The sequence below is a fragment of the Myzus persicae genome, unplaced genomic scaffold (assembly GCF_001856785.1).
Source record: "Myzus persicae strain clone G006 unplaced genomic scaffold, MPER_G0061.0, whole genome shotgun sequence".
NCBI classification, from domain to species: domain Eukaryota; kingdom Metazoa; phylum Arthropoda; class Insecta; order Hemiptera; family Aphididae; genus Myzus; species Myzus persicae.
The window spans coordinates 954,975-978,024 of record NW_019101024.1 but is presented as its reverse complement, the minus strand read 5'-3'; the positions used below and the strand labels follow the sequence as shown (position 1 = coordinate 978,024).

Here is a 23,050-nt window from a genome sequence, read left to right as displayed (position 1 = left end):
AATTTATCCACCCTAACGCGATCGCAATAATGGTCTTTCACCCTCACTCTCATACAACATTACTGACGTGAACTATACACCTGACCGATCTTATATATTATATAATCGACGCGTGATTATACGCAGTAAGGGTTTGGATGAATCGGAGACGAAATAAACTTTTTAACAAGCACGTGCACGTATGTATACGTCACACATTTTCAAAAAAATATCAAACTGGCATTGAGTGTTTATATAATATAACTTTATACGATTTCGTACGACTGTTTACATTTGCGATTACTATGTGAGTGTGCACTGTTATTTCAATACTCTAAAAAAAAAAAACACGGTCAGGAACTCTGGACTCAACTCGGGAGTGATGTTACCAGCTTGCAGCACCGCCCATACAGGTGCAAATAATGTTTTTATAATTTTGACTAAGCCTCATAATTAAGTACGTAATTCATAAATGGTCTTATGAAATCTTACAAATTACATACCAAAATATGTCTGCTAAAAAACAAATGGGCGTGATCGGCCGAGGTGATGTATGTCTTTTAAACAAACTAACTGGATAATTGTTCATAATTTGATCCTTCTTTGCAGGTTTCGAACATGTATAGTTAGACCGGAGACTGTAATTTTCTGTCGAATATTATGCTGCAGTGGCGTATAGTCATAATAATTATATGATTGTGTATAAGTCATAAGAAAATATCATATCGAATGGAATCTAACTGATTATCTCATATTATCACGTTGTATTTTTCACGAGTGGAGTTATTACGCACGACCAATTAATTTCTTAAACAAAAATTATTTATTTATTTATCCTCATTTTACTATACTATTAGACTATAACATGCTGCTGCAGTCTAGATCTAACTCTACTTGAATATTAACTGGTGACGAATTTACTATTTCACATCACATTATTAATAACATAATAAATCGAGAGTTTTTTCGATGAAACTTTAAAAATCATGACGGGTGAGCCTTACTCAGCGGCGCGTAAACTACCAATTATTATTATTCCATAAAGATTTATTAGTAGAAAATTCCGGACCCAGCCAACCTATTGCCACTGCCGCCGCCAATGATTTAAAAACCAGATGGCATTTCCAAATAAATTTACGACAGTTATAAAAGTATGCGTAATTTGGCACACGGATGTCGTGGAAAATACCGCAGTCTTATATTTTTTTATTTCGTATTTATCGGGTCATCAAAACCGGTCGGACATATTATACAAAGTGCAACGAGTGCACCTAAAATACCTATTCGATACTCTGGCCGTGGTGAATATCGGGCGATTTGCCCGATTTTTCGCCGTTTAAAATAATTCGCCGGGGGCGCCGAAAACCGATGACCACGCCGTACAATAGCAATAATTATTATAATAAGTTTACTTTTTTTTACCGCAAAACGCACGCTCGACGAGAACAATGCGTATTTACGATAATAATATATTTAATATTAAATACATCGCCCGGGGCGGGTTTCCCGAAAGACAATGCGAGCAGCACCTCGTATCGCGTTCTACTCCGCGTGTTGACCGCAAGTTACTCCACCGTCGGCTGCTGAGGGGGAGGTGGCGGCGCCCCGTTATCGCTGCACCGAAAATTACACGGTCCGCGCGTGCCCGACGACCCCCGGAGGCTGGCACGCGATCTCTTCCACCGTCGAAGTATATGTATAAAAAAAAAAAAATAATAATATTATAATATCGTTGTGGACTATCACTGTTGTTGTTGTTGTTGCTGCTGCTGCTGCTGCTGCTGTAGGTCCTTTTCTACCACTCTGCAGCACTCACTCCTTATGGGTGCGGCCCCGTCCCGATGTGGTGCTGGGAGTCGGTGGTAATTATTATTACTGAGCTGGTCCGGAGGAGGTTTATTTTTTTATTTTTGTTTTAGACAGATATGCGCCGGGTCGTTCTGGGGTCACGGTGCGCGTTATACGTGAATACATGATATACACTGAACACACGCATACACACAAACACACACACACACACACACACACACACACACATTGTACCACTAAGTAGCCAGCAGGTATCTGATATTATATTGTAAATTATAATATATTATACACACGCTTTATGCCGATACCAATACCTAGGTATAGAGCAGGTACCTATATCCGCCGCCAGGTTAAATTCGTATGTGATGTTGGTAAAAGTATGAATACCGGTTAAACCTACGATTTACTGGTAAATCCTAGGTTTCATTGACTACTGTTGGTAAATACTGTAATATCATACATTTACCGATTGATTTTGCTAAAATCTAAGATACATAAAATAATTTGGTCAAAGTCAGATTGATTTTTGTAGTTTGAACTTTTCCAAACGAGATTTGTTAAATCTTAGGATAAACAATCAGTGTTGGTACAAGCATAATAATTTTTACGAATTATGTGACATTTTTCTGTGCTTATAGTACCTGCCTAATAAACTTAAGTAATTATTTTTATTTTTTTAAACTCAACGCATAATATTTTAATTAAATACCAGTTTTATTTGCTAAATGCAGAGGAAAAATTATCACACAATAAGTTAACAATTTTGGACTTTTCAAACAATGATTGTTTATACTAAAATTTACCAAATCTCGTTTGTAAAAGTCCAAACTTCAAAAATCAATCGAGGTTGTCCCAAACTGTTTTGTGTATCCACTAGGTTTCACCAGAATTCGCACTTTGACCTAAAAAAAATATTATATCTAAATACTCATTTGAAAATCTTATAGTTGTGAACCTATTACATTATTAGTTCAATTTTAAAATATGTATATGATATGCATCTGTTTACATCAAAGAAGACCAGTGACATCAAATTCAAACAGAGATAAACAAATTTTGTTTTAGACAAATCACATCTATTTTTATCTTTTTAACAAATTTTCTTGTTATATTTTAAAAATAAAAACCTCTATAGTGTCATGCGTAACATTTACACAATGCATTTCCTGCAACTTATAACAATAATATAATATTTAATGATATTTTGATGAAATGAGAGGAGAAATAAATCAGTATTGCGAAGTGGGAGAGGGTGAAGGGGTGAGTACAAAGTTACAAATATTAAAAAAATGCAGCCCGCTGACCAGTGACCACGACCGACTGCGACGGCGACGGGCGGTCGTGCGTACACTAATAATAATACACGCCGGACCGTGAAAAACGTTAATTTTTTATATCCATTTAGATTGTTTCGTTTTTTTTTTTACATTTCGCGCACAATACAATTGAACCGACAACTGCTGCGTTGAATGGTAAAAAGAAACGAAAATAATAAAGAAAAAAAACAGTAGTAGAGGTTGAATGGTCGAGCAAAGCAATCGAGCGCGGTTTTTAAACTTTGCCGCCGCGATGTTAGCCTCTACCTATATCGACGGCGGCGCTCGGTTAAAACTTATAAGTGCGTAGACCATCTTAATTTCAAAATTGTGTTTTTTGTTTTCAAAAAGTGTAAAAACAAACATTATAATATTTAAAACGGAAAAGCTGTTTTTTCAGTATTATTTGGTTTCTGAATACCGTCGATATAATACAATATAGTCTTCTTCGAAAACTACTTACACTCTCAAAATAATATATTAAAATTACAAAACATGCACAGTTAAAATGAGATACCTACGTATTTTTCGGGTCTTGACAATCTGTGGCCACTGCGGATGTACCCATTGCACCTCATTAGCACAGTGGTCAGCCTGTATAGGTTTTACTGCCGTCGCGTCGTTAGTATAATAATATTATTCTATCGGACGGAAATCGTATTTGGAAAAAAAAATCACAGTCATCCCGAGTGCGTTTTATTGCTGATGCTTCCTCCGAATCAGTGACAATAATTTACAGTCCCATTGTTTCGTTTTTATTTTTTGCTGCTAACGAACTCCTCCTTTAAAATACCGCAATATCGTCATTATTACATTCGCCGCCACTGTTTCGCAGAAGTGACTAACCCACTCGTTATTATATTATTAATATTATCGCTGTGGTTGTGTTAGGTATATTATGCGTTTCCCGAAAAATTACTCAGTCATATTATAATCATCCCTTGTTCAAATATTTACTTGATCGACTTTAAATCTTGATTTATAACTCAGTTTTGATATTATTAGATATTAGTTATTAGTAAAAAATAATAATAATAGCAATTAATAATAACTTGTTACATTATTACAACTTACTTTGACGGACTCTTAATCCGGAAGATCCTACCGTGAAATGAAATCATCGATTGTTATCATGATTGCATTTTACACGTGGATAATGCACAAATCATGGTGCCGTACATATAGTGGCTCAACGCTTTTGATTGTTAAGGACTAAGCAACGATTTATTCAGCAATAGTTTAAAATAGTAAAACAATAAAGTTATAATGTGTGGATTAGACGACGTATAGGTATAGAACAATATTTTAAGGAGTCCCATTTATCCTCCGGAGTATTCCGCTTATCTAAATATTAAATACTTCTATGTTACAACTTAACTGTTTATTCGAAATTTGATTTTCAAAAACCAGTATTCTCTAAAAAAAAACAAGTTTAAAAAAAGAAAATAGTTTTCTTGGTAATATGAAATTAAAAATGGTAAAAATATAATAATTTCAATAAAATGTTGTTTTATAATTACTTAAAATTAAGAAACAAATATATTTTCAAAACAGTTAATGATTTTCAAAATAATGAGGATAATGAATGCTCACTAACTAATAAGCATCCAGCAGTAGGACCTACCTTTAAACATAATACGTACATAGCTAAATATACGTATTTAATTTTCAACGTAATAACAGACCCAAACCTAAATCGTATTTATTTTTCTAAATTAATATAACGACAACAATGTTTGTGACAAAACATGATAATATAATAAACGAAATAAATGTATAGATAATATTGTAGATTGTTTTCAAACTGTACATAACTACGCAAGAAAAACACGTAGGAATAACTAAAAGGCGACCAGACCAGTTCTTTTTTAGAGGTGGTTTATTTTTTTTGTTTCGTGTGGTCGCGTACGGATTTTCACGGTAAGAAACATGATAAAAAAAAAAAAAAAAATGATTGGGCAACAGTAGGAACCAGCTGACGGCGGTGCGCGGTGGATCTAATCGCCTCCGTCGCTTTATAATATACTACGCTGTACTAGGTATATGGTAAAGACTAGTTTTGAGTTTCGACGGTATAATATATACACATACATACGCACTACACACGCGAACCGGTTGATCCGATCTGGTTTTGATCGGTCCTAAAGGCGGCGGCAGAGACGACAACGGCGACGGCGACGACGATCGACCGTAGCTCGGGGCCCCGCGAGCGGAACGAAGAATGTGACCTCTACCTTTTGCCTCAGCCGCCGCACGTCGAACTTTTGAGGAGAGAACACACACACGCGCGCGCGCACATACACACACACACACACACACACCGATACACGTGCGCACGCACACATGTGCACAACGCACACCCGTCCGGCCACGGCAGTCCTTGATCTCGTGAGGTCAGTGTTAAAGGTCAGACGTGATGGTTTCACCGTGAGAGACGTGTGGCCGTCGCACGTACATTATAACCAACGAGGAAGCCGCGCGTTCGGTGCAACAGTAGTAGTAATAGTAGTAATAGTAGTTGTAGTAGTAGTAGTAGTAGTATAACCGTGGTAGTATGCGAGTGGTATGAGTAGTAGTATATAAACTAGTGGTAGTATAGACGTATAGTGTATGGTGACTTTAAAGTGTGTGTGTGTGTGTGTGTGTGTGTGTGTGTGTGTGTGTGTGTGTGTGTGTNGTGTGTGTGTGTGTGTGTGTGTGTGTGTGTGTGTGTGTGTGTGTGTGTGTGTGTGTGTGTGTGTGTGTGTGTGTGTGTGTAGCTGCACAGGCATACTAATATGTAGTCAGTAAAGAGTTGTGTATTATTTTATATAGTCTTATAATATTGTTGCCTGCGTGCGTTTTGCTGTGTACCTATATGTATACGAAGTGAGCCAAACATAAATGATACCGTATACAATTATATTTTTAATATAATAAAAATATTTCGGCACGTGCACGTCGGTGGCTGTGAATTTAGATTTTTCGGTTTGTTTGTGACTGTTGCAGGTAGTTATATACCACAACAAATCCTTAGAAGTTGTATGATATTAAATATGCTTTTAAATAAATATTCTGTTTTCTTGAATAAACTACGTTTTAGATTCTGAGCGAAGCGATGAATGTATTGGTTTTACTGTGTGTGTCTGTGTCTGTGTCTGTGTGTCTGTGCTTACATGAAAATTTGTAGAAAAATGTTTCTATTTTCAACTTTGAAGGTGGTTTCAGATAGAAAATTGGATAAAGTTGGTACTTTAAACAGGTCAAAATTGAAAATTTTCTATACTTTTTAAAATAATCTGGAAAAAAAAAAACAAGGAAACACCTCTATAAATTCATTTCTAGTTGGAATGGGAGTAGAATATACCATTTCGACGAAGAACCAAAATTTACATACATATTTAATGGCGTTTAGCCACGAATTTAGTCACTTTACCACTCTGTAGGATAATAATTTCAGACAAATCATCTAAATCTAATTAAAAAAAACTATCAGCTTTATCATAAAGTTGTCAAACACATTGATCGATGAACGGAGTTGTATAAAATCCGACATTTGTGCAATCTGGTCGAATCATCAAAAGTGAACCGTGTGATAACCGCATAAATTAAACTTCTGTTAATGCACCACTGTAGGTATGAGCAAAGGTATGAGGATGTACGGCGATCTGGTCAAAAGAGTTTGGACCATGAAATCGTATATACCTTATGGCGAGATTTATTGTATAAGAAAATATAAAACAAGTAAATTGCACGTAACCATCCTATCATCGCAGGTTATTGAATATACATTTGGCGTATGTTACGTACAGATATCAGAAACCGTGTGTGGGATGCGTTTCCTCGTTTTTAAAAGAAATATTATGTTTCATTTTATTCGAAGCACGTTTAATTGTAACGAAATGAAAAAAAAAATACTTTTCGGTCCACTGAAGGCTGTATTTTATTGATGGAAAATGTTACATTGGAAAAATCGAATAGGGTGATTAATTTTATATACGTATGTGAACAGTATACGTCCGTCGAATCGCAATCGGCTGAGGTTAAAGTTCATTTTTTTTGCTGTACACTGCAATTCGGCGGACGTCAGTGTCACACCAGTCTCGTGTTATATGAAATGCCATTTTATTACCACGTGTAATATTTATGGTCGTTTACTCGTTTCCACGATAATAATAGCATGTAGGCATGTCTCCGGTCGTTTCAGCCGTTTCCTGTACATTGTCGGGAAAATACAATACCTACAGATGGATAAAACAAAAAATATAAAAGACAAGATCGTCAAATATAAGAAATAAAATTATCTTTGAAAAACGCAAACCATCAGTATTATAAAACGGGAGAATTACTGCTTGTTTATTTCATTTTACCCGAATCAGTATTTTTTCCTCATATTGTATCAGCAGATTTTTTACTGCACCACATTAGGTAGGTATACTCTTTGTGAGCCATGAACAATAATAATCGTGTATAATTTTATTCAAAATACATTTTATCACGCTCCCCCAAATCTATACAAAATTAAGAAGATGTACAGCCACGCAAAAAAAATAAAAAGTATCTATGTAAAAAAAATTGTATACAATTACATGATGGTAATAAATCAATACGAATAATTCATATGTACCGAGTAATTTAGTTTACTCAGTATGTATTATTGTACATATTTTAAATCTCTTAAAAAGATTTAAAATTATATTACCTATGTGAACGCCTGTCGGACACATGAATATTTACTTATTTCTAGTTTGGGACTGAAGGTCTTCTTCTTTTTCTTAGGGAAAATTTCAGAAATTAAGACCGTTTTGTAGCACATACATTTTCGAAATCAGCTACTTGTGTTTTCCAGTCCGTTCCTCCATTCCGTTATTCTGCGTCTTTTCAATTCTATCTTCCCTTTAAAAATGAGTTTCTCAATTGGTGTTTTTCTACTAGATTGTCTCCCATATAATCATAAATAAAAATTGGTTCTAACTTCACCATCGGTGTCCAGGCCACGGACATTATTGGCTCCTGATTTTGTCCAATATTATTTGTTTTTGGAAGTGTCTCTCCGACTCCTTATTTTTCCTTGCTCTCCACTCCTCCGTACCTTCGTCTTATACTTTTCCAAAAATCTTCTTCAGGATTTGTAAAGGTTATTGGAACAGAATTCTGATGCAACTATACGGAGTATACACCTATTGAGCGTTTAAAACGAACAAAGTGGTTCGGTGGCAGTGTTGCTCTCTGCGGTATACATCTTAAGTCTAAATACAGATTATAATTCCATTGGAAGTATAAAATATTATCATATTATACAATGCCGCTCGTATGCCCTATGTACGTATATATAATATAAGTACACCGTCGATGAAATTTGATTGTTCCAATGAGATCGTGCTCTGAGTAGTAATAATAATTTATATTTTATTAATATTGCGTTTTAGCGTCACCTCGTCCTTGCACTGGGCGTAAAAGACCGGCGGTAGCAGACGATGTGCCAATATTCAGAAGCGTTAGGTCATTCATATAACATGTATTAAATATTATATTCGTGTAGAGTTACTATATTATATTATTTACAATATACTCACCGACACTCACAGGCGATTAGACTTTAAGAACCGGCAACCATCGCGACGAGACAGGTCATACCTGTAATAATATTACTATATATAACATGAAAACACGTACGTGTCATCTTTATTTCTTCTATAATATAACACCCGACATTGACTGGTTTTGTAGAATCTAGTTGTAGCATTAGTAGTGAAAGTTATAGTAATAATTATTGTTAAACTTGATTTTAAGATGTATGACGTAAAAAATCGACATCACAACTATATATTATGTTCATATCCTAATCTTTCAAGTTTCAGTAATAATTCCTACGAATCAGTGTAAGTGTAATCTATATAAAAATGTGATATTATTAATTTCTTTGGCGTTAAACGTATGCAATTAGTCGGATCTAGATTTTAGGAATAATAAGCAGGAACACAAGAAAGATATGTATCCGACATTTGGTCGGATTTGAAAGTGATTTTGTACAGAGATAATAATAATATGACACTTCAAAATAATGATACAAATATTTTCGAATGTACCTTAGTCTTGTCGTATAAGGAAGAAAAATATTCGTGAAAAGTCAAACCTATTTGACGTTATAATATAATATATAGAACAAATATCAAATTCTAATTACTATATATGATATAATAATTAAAAAACTGCAAACCTGCATGTATTGACGTACTTGTGTTTTCAATGTTTTCCAGTGTTTCCGGGAGCAGTCGATCGACGGGACAGCGTTGCCACTGCTCAGCGAGGATCACCTGACCGGAACCATGAACATGAAACTGGGACCGGCGCTCAAGTTCCGGGCCGTGCTGGCTCAGAAGTTGGGAAACTGCGCAGTGTGCATGCACTGCGCCCACTGTCACGGAGCCCAGTCACACGGCGCCGGCCGGCACAGCCCCGGCCCCGGCAACAACAACAACAACAACAACAGTTCGTCGTCCGCCCAGTGCTGAGCGCAGCGCCGTTCGCGTCGACGGCAAAGTCCGTCCACTTTACACGCGCAGGGTGTTCAAGATGTTTGGAATGGATACACACGGACGCCCTGTTTGAGCGGTAATATTACCGTCAAGCGTTTAAACTACATGTGAAATACACATTTATAATATGGTGTCCACGCGAATCGTCGTTCGCTTTACAAAAAACAAAAATTAGTTCATTAAATCATTATCACTATAAGATGATGATATCATAGGATAAAAATCGTGTCCGTGTCTATTGCGTCGATTCGACTAAAAACAAAAAATATTATTTTATATTTTTCAAAGTATGGTAAATTCCAAAAGTCATTGATTTCGCTGTTTCCCTGACTTGTTTTTCTCACGTTGGATTTATCAGTATTGTTACGTATAGGTACTAATAATATAATAATTGTTCGCATGGTAGGAAAGCTGAAGGTCATTTCTAATTTTATTTTTTATTTTTTTGAGCTTTTGTTATTATTTTTACTATTGTTTTACCTAGATATTCTATGACGCAACTTTTGTCTATATATTATTAATATAATGTTTGTATGTATAGTTAATTTAGTTTAATGTTTATTGTATAATGTATGAAATATTATAGTTCTCTGTTGATTATTATTATTTTTTTTTTAATGTTTCTCGAAATTAGTTTATTGCGGATTGGTCGTAAATGGTTTAAAGTTATAACTTATAACGTAAGTAATATTTATTAACTACATATGCAAACAATACATAGAGCTATTCTATTGTCAGGCAATATCTTGGGAATTATATAGAATTTAAAACTTAAAAAAAAATTAAAATTGCTATTTTACTTATTACCTACTATAATAAACTGTTCTGAAAATAAAATAAATATCGTACTTCCTAAGATATTGACAGTGTTTATGAAATACCTTACACAAATTGGTTTTTAATGCTCAAAATTATCCAATTACACTCAAGTATATTATAATAATAAAATATGTTCACTAAATATATTCAAATGGTTTACACAATGTATGATGTACCTACAGTGTACGCAGTGCCTCAGTGCCTTCGTTTTGTATTATATATATATTATATATATATTTGTATTTTTGTTATATGCAACTGCTGAAATCAATATAAATTGGTTTATGTTTTTATTTTCAAAATTATTAAATGTATAAAATATTTTATAACGAGTGTCAATTATTTGTAAGACACTTTAAACATTGAAGGTATTTACCAAATTTAACTTAGTTGTATGACTTGAATTCTCCAAAAAAAAAAAAAATTAGTTTATTAATATTTGTGTACTGTTGACATTTGTTTAGTTTTTTTTTTTTATTATTATTATTAATTAAGACATTTGTAATTGAGAAAAACAAAATTTTCTCGGATTATCAGGGCTGATCTAGTGCAATTTTCATATGCAAATTATTACGATGATTTCAATAACGTAATCACGAATAATATTTGCATACATGTGCGGCATTTTTTTGTTTAATTTTTTTAACTATGTAAAAAAAAATACAAGAAAAATATAAGCTGTTATAAAGCTATAATGTAATTTATGTTTGATGTGTTCTTTTTTACCGTGAAAACTTTTGTGAAAGTCTTCTCTTAAATGGATGTTTTATTTAAAGTCGTTTGTATTCATTATTTTATCATTCTTTATCAAATAACTTTGAACCTGGTATGGTAGGCAAGCAGACGACCGCAAGTATACAGATTGAAGAGAGAAGACCTTTAAGCAAGGGTACATAAACAAATTGTAAATAGCTTACAATCTGCAGTAAGTTTATGACAAGGTTGATGAGTTAGAATAATAACATTTAGAAAATAAACCATTAATTATATATGAGGTATTATACATACTGTAGTTGTTTTAAAAATAATGGAAAAACGTGACTGGTTTCACTAGAAAAATAGTTATAAAATTACTTTTTTTATTGCAATTATTGTATTAATGAAATGAAATTACATTACTTTTATCAATGAAATGCTATCTGTTACAAAACAGCACGTTGATTTTTCAACCTGTTTAATTTATTTACTATTAAAACATAGGATAGTTAAATAAAAACATAAATATTTTAAACATAATAATTCAGTTTATTTAATTTATAATATTTATTCAAATGGTATTACATCTGTAAAACTCATATCACTTATAACAATATTATACAAAAATAAGATATCAATAAAACAAATAAGCCATAAAATAAACTATAATAATTAATTGTATAATACTATATTATATTATGTTGATTTATATTTTACACACGAGGCGTATGTCTGGCATACAAATATTTCTACTCTCAGACTAAATATCAACACAACTTTAGAAATAATTCATTATGCTACCTATTACATAAAAAAATAAAATGCGTTAAAATCATCGCTATTTATTTTAATTCGTGAAGGCCTGTAATATGCTATTTTTTTTAATTTAATAATTTGTATACGATACATACATATATATATATATATACGATATGCTTTGGTTAGAATGCGGAAATTTTAAACAAGTCTGTCGAATCTGCCCAACACGAGTAGTTCTATATGGTTGTAATGTAATTTCAGTTTTTTTAGGTTGTGTACATTTTTTGTAAAAATGTAAAATGGAACTCGTTTATTTTAGTTTACGATCAATGAGAATATCAATTTTTTTAGTTAGAAAGTGTAAATATTTGTAAGACGTGCATTCTATGTAGCGAAACTTGTGTTATTTATAATGGAAAATATTAGTGCCCACTCTTGCTAAACTCGAAAAATAATGAGTAAGTATACCTGATAGCATCAGTGCGACAGTGCATCACTCCAAAAGAAGGTGTCCGGTATGTACTGTAGAGTATTAACGTCGTCAAATATAACTGGAAGCTCCCAATTGCTAAACATTATCAATATGAAATATGAATTACGTTCTATTCTATATGGAAAACGTCTTTTACAAAGCATTTTCATTACAAATAACGTTATTCACTGTAAATTGGGACTAAACGACCATCGCTACTTAACTTATAAAATTGATTAATACTGATTTCGAGCTTACAGTGTATTATATTATATATATTATATACTCAAATGAGGTCGTAGTTATTTAGGGATAGAATGCACTTTCAACACAAACATCTTTATTTAAAATGCATCGGAATCGAATGTTTGTGTGTATGCAATATATGCATGTATACTGTGTGCAGTATATACTACGAACGAGTGTTGTAAAAAGGTAGTACCTAAATAATAAATTTAGGATTCGGTGCACATCATCTCTATTACTTGTATATACATAAATACATAATAAAATTGCAATACACTTATACGCGAACAATATCTTTGAGCTATAAATCATGCATACGAGTTTATATCATAAAATATATTCAGTATAGTATAGGTACAAAATAATATGATATTATGTGATAATTTTATGTTTCCGCATTTATGATATTCATTTTATTTTCATTGTTCATATTGTTATAACAGAGAGTATTATTTTGATACCTAACAGCTAGTTTATTTTGAAAATAAGATACATTATTATTTTGGTTTACAAAATAAATAATTTAAACCAGTCGATGATGATTAGAGAATTTAACGTCAACATTTTTGTAGGTAAGGTGTTTTCTTTGAATTTTTTATTTCCCTTAAACATTTTGTCTATAAAATATTATATAAAATACAAATGTATAGTTGAATTTTAAAATCATCAGTTTGAATATAATAGGTGTACAAAATACAATACTATGCGTTTCTATATAAATATGTTGAGACATATTTCTACGTCATTTATACAAAAATAAAATGGGTGATGCAACTTTTAAGACTGTACTCACAATTCACAATATCCTTACTATCCCACCCCGTTGGATTTCGACCACCTCCTCCACAATACACGAAAAACCCAAACACAATATATTTACGTCGCACGATGGTTATTTACTTATCCATTGGAGGTCACGTGATGAGGTTTATAGCCGTTAACGCATTATGTGATGTCCCTCGATTGAAAAATCAAGGGTATATCTTTGATAATTTGAGGTAGGCAAGAGTTTTTACACATTATTTATAGTGTTATTTATAATTCATTTTTTTTTAGTTGCAGTTTTTGATGTCAAAAAAGCTTAAGCCGAGAAATAATAAGATTTTAAATGTTTGAACAAAGCAAATAAATAACTAAAAAAAAAAGAATCGTTTACAATAATAATTTACTGAAAGTATAGTATATAATATAATTCGGATCGGTCCTCCTCCTCCCATTTTCGTTGTTATTTTCGAATATATTAAATTTAAACTTTGCCATTGTATAAAATATATACTAATGCCAACAATTCCGTTCTCGATAAATTCACGTTACCGTAATTTATATATGTATGTACTTTATCGAACGATTCATTACATTTACGGTGGTCCAAGTTTATTGGTTTTATCTGGAACATAATATATAAACCAATAGGGGTTCAAACAGTTTAGTGTCTATAAAATAAATCGTTACAACCCGTGTACAATACGTAGATAAAATATGTACAAGTGGAATAACCATGCACTAGTGATAAACAGTTTTATTGTACAATATTTATTGCTATTGCTGTGTAAAAAGCATTCTGTTCCGATGATTTTGAGAGGTTTAAGTGTTTGGCAATACAACTAGTATATAATTATAATATTGTGCGTATATTATACTATTATTACTATGTACTATATAGTTGGCATGTCATTACCATTTACCACATCTGTAGTAGTGTAGTGTAGGAAAATGTGGAGGTCATTTGATGTACGGAGTGATCCATTTAACTGTAGGCTTCACTTAATATCTGGGTCGATATTTGTGAACATATTTTTGTCAAAAGAAATTATTTTCTTAACAACATAATGAAAGTGTATACTTTTGGTACCTATCTTATAATGTTTTAAATTGGAAACCTTCAAATCTGTATAAATATAAAATAATCAAACGATTATAAAAACCAGAAACGTTGTTTTATTATATTATAAATATCGAGGGTTAAATAAATTCAAATTGTAAGCTTTTAAAATTGAGGAGTCAAATCACGAATGAAGTAACTAAATAAGCCTAAAAATCTGTAGTCTACTGCTCCACTTCTTTAAATTTAAAACAGGTACTTGAAAAGATTTTTTTTGTTAAAACGTACAGTTGTACCTGCAATATATAATATCTACAGTCCACGACAAGCTGCCCAGATTGTAGAAAAATATTAGTCAGTCAAATGAATAACTTACTACACACCGCGTAAAAAGTGTACCTACACAATAAACATGGACATAATATTGTTGATAACAAATATTTTCGTGAATAAACAAACAGATATCCATTGTATTTTCTACTGGTTTGGCGTATTAACTAATACATTATCGATTTCGAAAAGATAGCTTTACGCAGAACGTCCACACCCTGATTGCCCGTGGCGATCTCGACCCAGATTCGTGTATTCATAGCCGCTGTGTGTAGATTATAATATTGTTATGTGTTTCTGTGTTTGTCTTCTTGTCATTAATCGGACCGACGATATATTGGCATGCCACTATCAGATTTTCTACACGGTCCGGTGGCGACGACGTTCGCTCGGATCTGTAGCAGAGGAAAATCATCATATTTTTTTTACTCAATCGGGTCGAACTTGTATACGGACAGTCGTGCTAAAAGGCTATCCAGTATATTTAATATATTATATTATAATGAGACATTTGCGTTTATGTATATAACTATAGTTATTACTTTACAAGGTTGTCTTGTATACAAATTCCCAAATCGATGAACTAAAAGTAGACTTCGAATATGGCTGGCACTACCTATTATATTCTACACAGTAGTTGTTACAAATTACTATTTCAGGAGATTGGTTAGTCCGCGATGTCGTATTATAATAATCCATAATATAAGTATGAATATTATGTACAAATAAGACGTATGACCCACCTACGTAATTTTGTGCTCTCGAGATCTAATACAATTGATTATTCAGATCAATAGGATTTTATCGTCATATGTATCCTAAATAATCTAATATTCTAAACAAATAGAGAAAGAAGATAGAATATGACAACGAAGAAGAGCTTCTGCATATCATAAAAGAAGGGAAGATAAATTTCAAAGATACCCAGGACAATCAAGAGCATCTAATATCAAATCAATTCTATCGGCTCAGTATGGCTGACAAATTACAAAGACTTGACAAGTCTTGCTGGTAATGGTATGAGTGGTAAACTGCAAAACCAACTTTAGAGTTGAATATCGAAAAAAATATCCTAACTAATATTACATATTATATACATCTATCAATAAAACAACATATTTTATATAAAATATAAATAGGTTAGTAACAACATACGTCAAAATACTTAATTTTACCTAAATGAATACTAATTATGTATCAATAGTATTGATATTGACAAATTTAATGACGTGGAACTGTAGGAGCTCGCTATCTCGAAATTAATGTTATTAGTGCCTATCAGAAAATACCATAATAAGTGCCTACACGTACTATTATTTTAGTACCATATGGTCAAAACGTTTCTCGAATATTTTTCGTTTTCAGTTTAGTGAACTGACCGCTGGCCACCTGGAGCTGCTTGGTGGACGTGTCCACTCGTCGTCCTACTTGACAAATGACTATGAGTACGTGGCCGAAAAACAGAACTGTGTACGCCTGCAGGCACCGACGACACTGACCGCAGACCTAGCAAACTTATCCCTAAGGCAGGCTCACGGACAGACAAGCCTGATTTTTCTAGGACAACCTGTTGGGCTTGGCCCACGTGTAGCTGTAGCTGCCGAACAGGACAAACAGCACCCTCATACTACACATTAAGTGGACCGGCTGCTCGTATATATTTTTTTTACTTATAAAAGTTATAAGTTAATTAGAAAAAATCCTTACTTAAATTAGTAAAAAATCAGTTACTTTTTTCATATAAAATTTAGAAGTTTACATTATTTAAACCTTTACAAATGTCAAATAATAATACTTAATCTTTAAATAGAATATAATAATATGATATAGGCCTTATATTAAAAAAAAAAATGTTTATATTACAATAAATTCATATAGGTACTTTTATGCTTGTATCCTTGAAACAAAATAATCAAATTAATGTATTAATACATTATTTTACCTAACAATCTGCAACTTTTCCGAAGTCATAGTAAAACTTTTAACCAATTTTAAAATTATAACAGGTTATCAAATTCTTTATTAGATTATAATTAATTACATACGTAATATTAAATAGTATTAAATTAATATTTATTACCTAGAAAGAATAAAATATTTAAGTAAGTCATTACTTTATTTTACCATATTAATAGACAGTTTAGATGTTTAGTATAATTTATCATAATATAAATATCAATTATAAATAAATATGACTATTAACAGCATTAACTACTCTTTTCTACATTTATATTTTAATTATTAGCAAAAAACATAACATGCCATGATTAAGTCTATCTAGCATTAGTAAGTGTTAATACACAATACTTATGCTTGTTTCTTACCTGCAAATAAATAATTATTGTTATTATTAGAAAAACATAATAATAACTATTAGTTAATAATAAAAAACCTATATAGTGACCACTGGGTGAATTAATTAATCAGTAATGGTTACCTTTAGCAAAGTCTTGTTTAATATCCATTTATTCGTGTTTGTTATATTCTGTGCATATGAAATTTATTATTCTACTAGTATAATAAATTATTATTTATTACTCAAAGCCATTAATAATAAGGCTTTTGTATGGATTTGCATTTGTAAACATAATTTTGATCACTATTAGAATCTAAAAATAGTCCGAAACATTTTGATGATACAATTTAGTAGGTGCCTATTGAATATACATAACATTATACCAGTGATCAAAGTGTGTGAGTACTGAGTTACAACTCCTTTATATCTTTTTTTTTGTAATACAATTTCATACATAGTATCTATTTAAACATTTTAATTTTTAGTCAAGTGTCTTATTTTCGCATATAATATACTATACATTTACTATACTCCTAAATACATTTAAATATATTTTGTATATAAATCTTAACAAATATTTAGATTTCTGACTTGTAGCCTGTAGGTAATACAGCCATTTATTATTCTTAGAGCATTTATGTACATATATCTTATAAATACTATAACTGTATGTATTCAAACATTAGGAATACGCAGAAAAATAAAAAATAAAATAGAAAAGATACATTTTTTTTAAGTACAGTTTTTATTTATTATATTCATTAATTTTTAAAATTAATCAAACAAGTTAGAACTAAGAATTTATTATCTTATCAACATAAAATGTTAAGAAATCACATTTCAATTAAAGTAAGTTGTCATCATATGACCCTGCAGTTTAAACGAGCAAAAAATATGAAATAAGTAGATACTTTTTTCTTATCAAAAATGAAAATAATAATACCAGATAATTTTAATTATAATATTAATAAACATAATTATTCATTATATATTGTTGTAAAACTAACTAAAAAAGCCGTTTTAAAAAAAATGTATGAAAAGTCCAAAATGATATTAGATAAAATATGTATGAATATTCATCGATCATATTTGTATACAATTATAAGAGGGGTGGGGGGTGTAACATTTTCGTCAAAATAAGAGGAGGGATGCCATCCCACCGTATATCCTTTCACTTCGACCACTGCATTATACTCCATAGTCTACTCTACTCCATGGCTTCAATATACTATATTATTTCAACAGTACTCACACTATATAATTTTACCACGTTAAGGAATACAAATAGAAGCGTAAGAGGACGACCTAAACTTAAGCCATGGACTGAACCCTTGCGCTGTCAGTTTATTTTGTTTGATAACAATATACAGACCTATATGCAATGACCTAGTATATTTAAGTCATGCTATATTCCAAATACGAGTTAGAAACAAATCATAGCGAACAGTGCCGACTACTGGTCAATCACAATGGTCTTACCGTTTCGATGCTGCACAGTATTTCCAAACTTATTTATTTTACTATTTATATAATTTATAAATAATATTGATGTCAGTAGGTATATTATATTATATTTTCAATGAATATATATTTTTTTGTATACAACTAAATACATTTTAAATATACTGGGGGCTTATATTTGGAAAATAAGTCACATAAAATCGTGAACTCGATCATATTACTTAAAAAAAAAACTCGTTATGTAACTTTAATTCTAAAATTAACTAAACTTTTTAATTCGTTAATGCTGAACCTTGCCTGTGCTCGTAACATTGTATTATACATGCACACACACGCGCTCAACCACATGTATATAACATACATATATTTATATACATACATATTATATACAACAAATAAATCGGTTAATAGGCATAATAAATAATAATATATAGGGGTTTAACAATTGCGCTTTCAATGACCTTTTCATTTACCAATATGTAGCCACTTTCTGGGTCGACAGACCAATGTACCTACCTGTTATAATTATTTAAAAAGAAGACATTAACGTGCGCCCTCGAAAACGATGGTAACGATTTATTATATTATTGTCTTAAACGCGGTATCGCTGGTCTTCACATGTTATCCTATTGTTTGTGCTTAACTAATATTATTTATGTAATTGTATACCTCTACTAACACCTCTCAAGGACGGCATTCGTCGAGGCGATGCACCTATGTCGATTTTTAACCGTGCATAATATAATATATTAGCGCAATTTAGTTGTTTCGTTAAAATTGTCGTAATCAACAAATTATAATACACCAATACATATATTATGGTGTTTAATTAACTATGGGAAATTTCAGTTACAAAAAAATAAATATTTTCTAGCCAAGAGAGGGGCTATATTATACTATACAGCGGCTTTCAACGTTTTTCTCGATTCGTGTTCACTATTATTTAAAAAATATTAAATAAATGAAAAAAAAATCATAATGTCAAACTTGCATTTGTCTATTGTGTGCCAGCTTACGTTTTATATCGGCATCATACGAAAAAAAATCTTCTTATTCCAAAATAGATATTTAAAAAATCTGGGTCGGGTGATTTGTAAGTAAGCTGTTTTTTTTATACTAAAACGACCATTTCTAGCTTTTAATTTGCGTGGATATAATTAATAAAGTCAACTACTTTTTCGAATACCGTACGCGTTTGTTGTTATATGCTACACATTATACAAGGTTATAAATTAAAATAATAAAAAATAAAAACACATTATTATAATATATGGGCTAGTCGATCGCTTCGCACGTAATTGCCTATTGCAATAATACATGTAACTATGTAAGTGATAAAAATTCAAAGGAAAAATTATGTACACGCTCATAATTGTGTTATATCCGCGATCGTGCAATATTAATATCACGTGTCACCAAACGCAAAAGTACAATACCAGGAGTAGGTATACATTTATACGTGCAATAAAAACAACTGTCGAGATACTATTACAACAATGTATTATTATAACCGCGTTGCAGTATACCGCCTATAACGCACTATACCGCGATATAGGTATACCACATAATATTATAATATAATACACCTGTAATATATGATACGTATGTGTGCCGTATATAGAAAGGATATTATAATATAATGTATAATTAATAAAATATAAATAATTGGATTTGTCAGCACTATGTACATAATATTATAATATATAAGTGATAGTAATAACAATATTGTGTACCTACGCGCACAGTAATGCATATGCGATCATGTATGCCTTAGATTATAATATTATGTATAACGTTTTCTTATTATAATTCCCGTTATTTTCGTTTTGATTGTCTCGTGACGAGATTTTCGAATTGATAAGACTACCGGCCGCCGCCGCAGTCTTGTTAACAGCTAGCAGCAGCAGCAGCAACAGTAGGTATATTATTATTATTATTATTATTGTTATTATTATGACCCTCTGCAACAGAAGGTTTTCAACTCGCACGGCTCTCTTTCAAAACGCACCGCCCGCGTATGACGTAGAACTGTGTAAATTTTTAATGAATTGGGAGATTAACGCGATGATAATCTGACCAATAAAAAAAATATTGAAAAATCTATATTGATTTCATTTTTGCACGATACGCTTCAGTTCCAATATATGTTCACACACATTATTCGATTTTTGTTACTAAACGGTTGAACAATGTATTATATAGGTGTGATATGACAATATACGATATGATCTGTAACGTACATATGTTTCCTCGTAGAACAAGATAGAACATGAATATTAGTTTTCAGTATTCGGAACTTTATAATCTAAAAAATAAGCTGTACAAACCAAAAACATTATGTACATCGATTAAAACGTTATATAATGAATAAATTATATTCATAGTATTTACTATTTATACTGTTATTTTAAATTACCAATTAAATTATTGTCGAAGAAATTGAATTGCAAAAATATATTAAGGGGATACAACACACCCGATATTTATAAATATATGATACCTATTATAGGCAGATTTAATGAGTAGAATTAAAACATCAAATCTTAAATATATTTAGAAAATAATTTAAACTATTTTAAAAGTGATCCCATATCAGTACCAACAATGGTTGTTAATTTAAAAGTAATATCAAGATTATTAAAAAAACGGTTATTACAAGTAACAGTATTTACTATTTACGGAAAATTCGGTACACTACTTAGAAGAAAAATATATCTGTGTCGAACAGTTTTTATTTGTTGGACATCAATACTTACTAATTTATAATTAACAAATAAATAAAACACGAAAAAATAGGATCTTTACAAATAAATAATTTGAATTGTTTTTAAGTTATCAAAAAAAAAAAGGAGAAAAATAGTTGTGACTTAGTCAATGTTATTCTCTATATATTGTGAAAATGTTAAACTATTGTGAATACTGTCTCCATTTAAATTTGTCCTATGCAAAATCATTTTCATGGATAAAGTATGAGTTTTTTGACATCTTAAATATAATAGTTTTAAAATTACATTAAATAATGGAATTGTGAAATTATGTTTTATTTAATCTTCCCTTGCATACTATATATAGCAGAGTTTGTTTTCATATTTATAATAATTGTTATTCATTTGATTGAAATTATTTTTTTAGATTAGTCAAGTACCTCTACCTACTACAGGACCCTCACACAAGTACTGATGCGTATACTCAACGCGCATAATATTATCCAATGCATCTTATAAAAACTTAGTTGGCCGCTCTTAAGTTCTATAAAAAAGAATATAATAATACAGTCCGTAGTCACGGAGTGGGGAACTTTGCCCCCCCCCCCCCTCGCCGCCCGTACAACCCCCACTGTGCGATGCCATGAGTGTACTAATCACGATCAAAGACGATTTGGCTATTATTTGTATATAAATAATGAGCAGCCACTTAACCAGTCATATTTTGCAGTTGGGGCATAATAATGCGTATTTATATTGTTCCACGGCCGTATAATTAACTGTTCGGGTAAAAAAAAAAAAACATGTCATTATTATTAATATGCCATAGGTACATAACAATATGATATGCGACGTGAACACTCATTGCGGTGGATAGGTGCAGTCGACTTTAGGATCTATTATGTTTTAAATCGGATTCGTTATGTGCTGTAATAATATGTATACCTATACAGCTGGTTTATACCATAATATTATTACAACGTGTTAAGTCGAGTTATAATCTGTCTTGTGCTTGAATATTTTTCACTCGGCTTCTATAATACAATAAACACCACGACTTTTTCACGTGCATAATAATTATATACACATATATATATATATGTATGTATGTATGATATCGAACTCATTAAATATATTCAATTCCAATTAAAAATAAAACAATTTTAATTTGATTTCATGAGCGTAATGCGTATATTATTGTAATATGCGTTTATTGCTTTGCGACGTATGTTTAATGACTTATTTAATATTTCAAGCTTCCTATTGGATTTCATAGTTTTTTTTTTTAAATTCCGTGCAGTCATAAATTATACGACTCGATAAATAGACAGGCGCGTGTAAATATTATATAGAAAACAATAAATCGCAGGATGTGAAAAAACCTAAAGTAATTGTTCAAATTTAAAAATGTAACGACAAACGGCACGCGGAGCAAGAAATACAGTTGTTAACTAAATTATTGTCTTACCGTTTCAGAGTCTAAAACATTTCACCATCAAAAGGTAGTGTAATATAAAACTGCACAGTAGTTTTTGAAACGATATCATCGAACTATTTTGCCAGTGGAATACATTAGGTACCTATAAAGCTAGTGAGACCCGTATGATATAAGACTACCCATAAAATTAATATATGTACATACGATTTAAATGAAAATAAAAATTTTAATTACGTTTGCAAAAGTTTAACGTTACTGCAGTTTATGTGTGTACCACGTACACGTTTCTGAGCTATTAAAATAGTAGGTACTTACGTGCATTATCAAGGCATTTATGTTCTTAAGATGTATAGGTTGTGGGAATTTGTTTTACAAAACAAAAAC

General features: G+C 31.4%; 1 protein-coding gene across 1 annotated transcript in view; it reads left to right on the top strand.

Annotated features, from left to right (window-relative positions):
• LOC111027313 (putative GPI-anchored protein pfl2) overlaps window positions 1-10,301 on the top strand; it is a 45,634-nt gene extending 35,333 nt beyond the window's left edge. The window contains exon 4 of the mRNA XM_022305660.1: window positions 9,344-10,301. Coding sequence (XP_022161352.1) covers window positions 9,344-9,598 — 255 coding nt within the window. The 3' untranslated portion in view covers window positions 9,599-10,301. The remainder of the gene's footprint in view (window positions 1-9,343) is intronic.
• The last annotated feature ends 12,749 nt before the right edge of the window (window positions 10,302-23,050 follow it).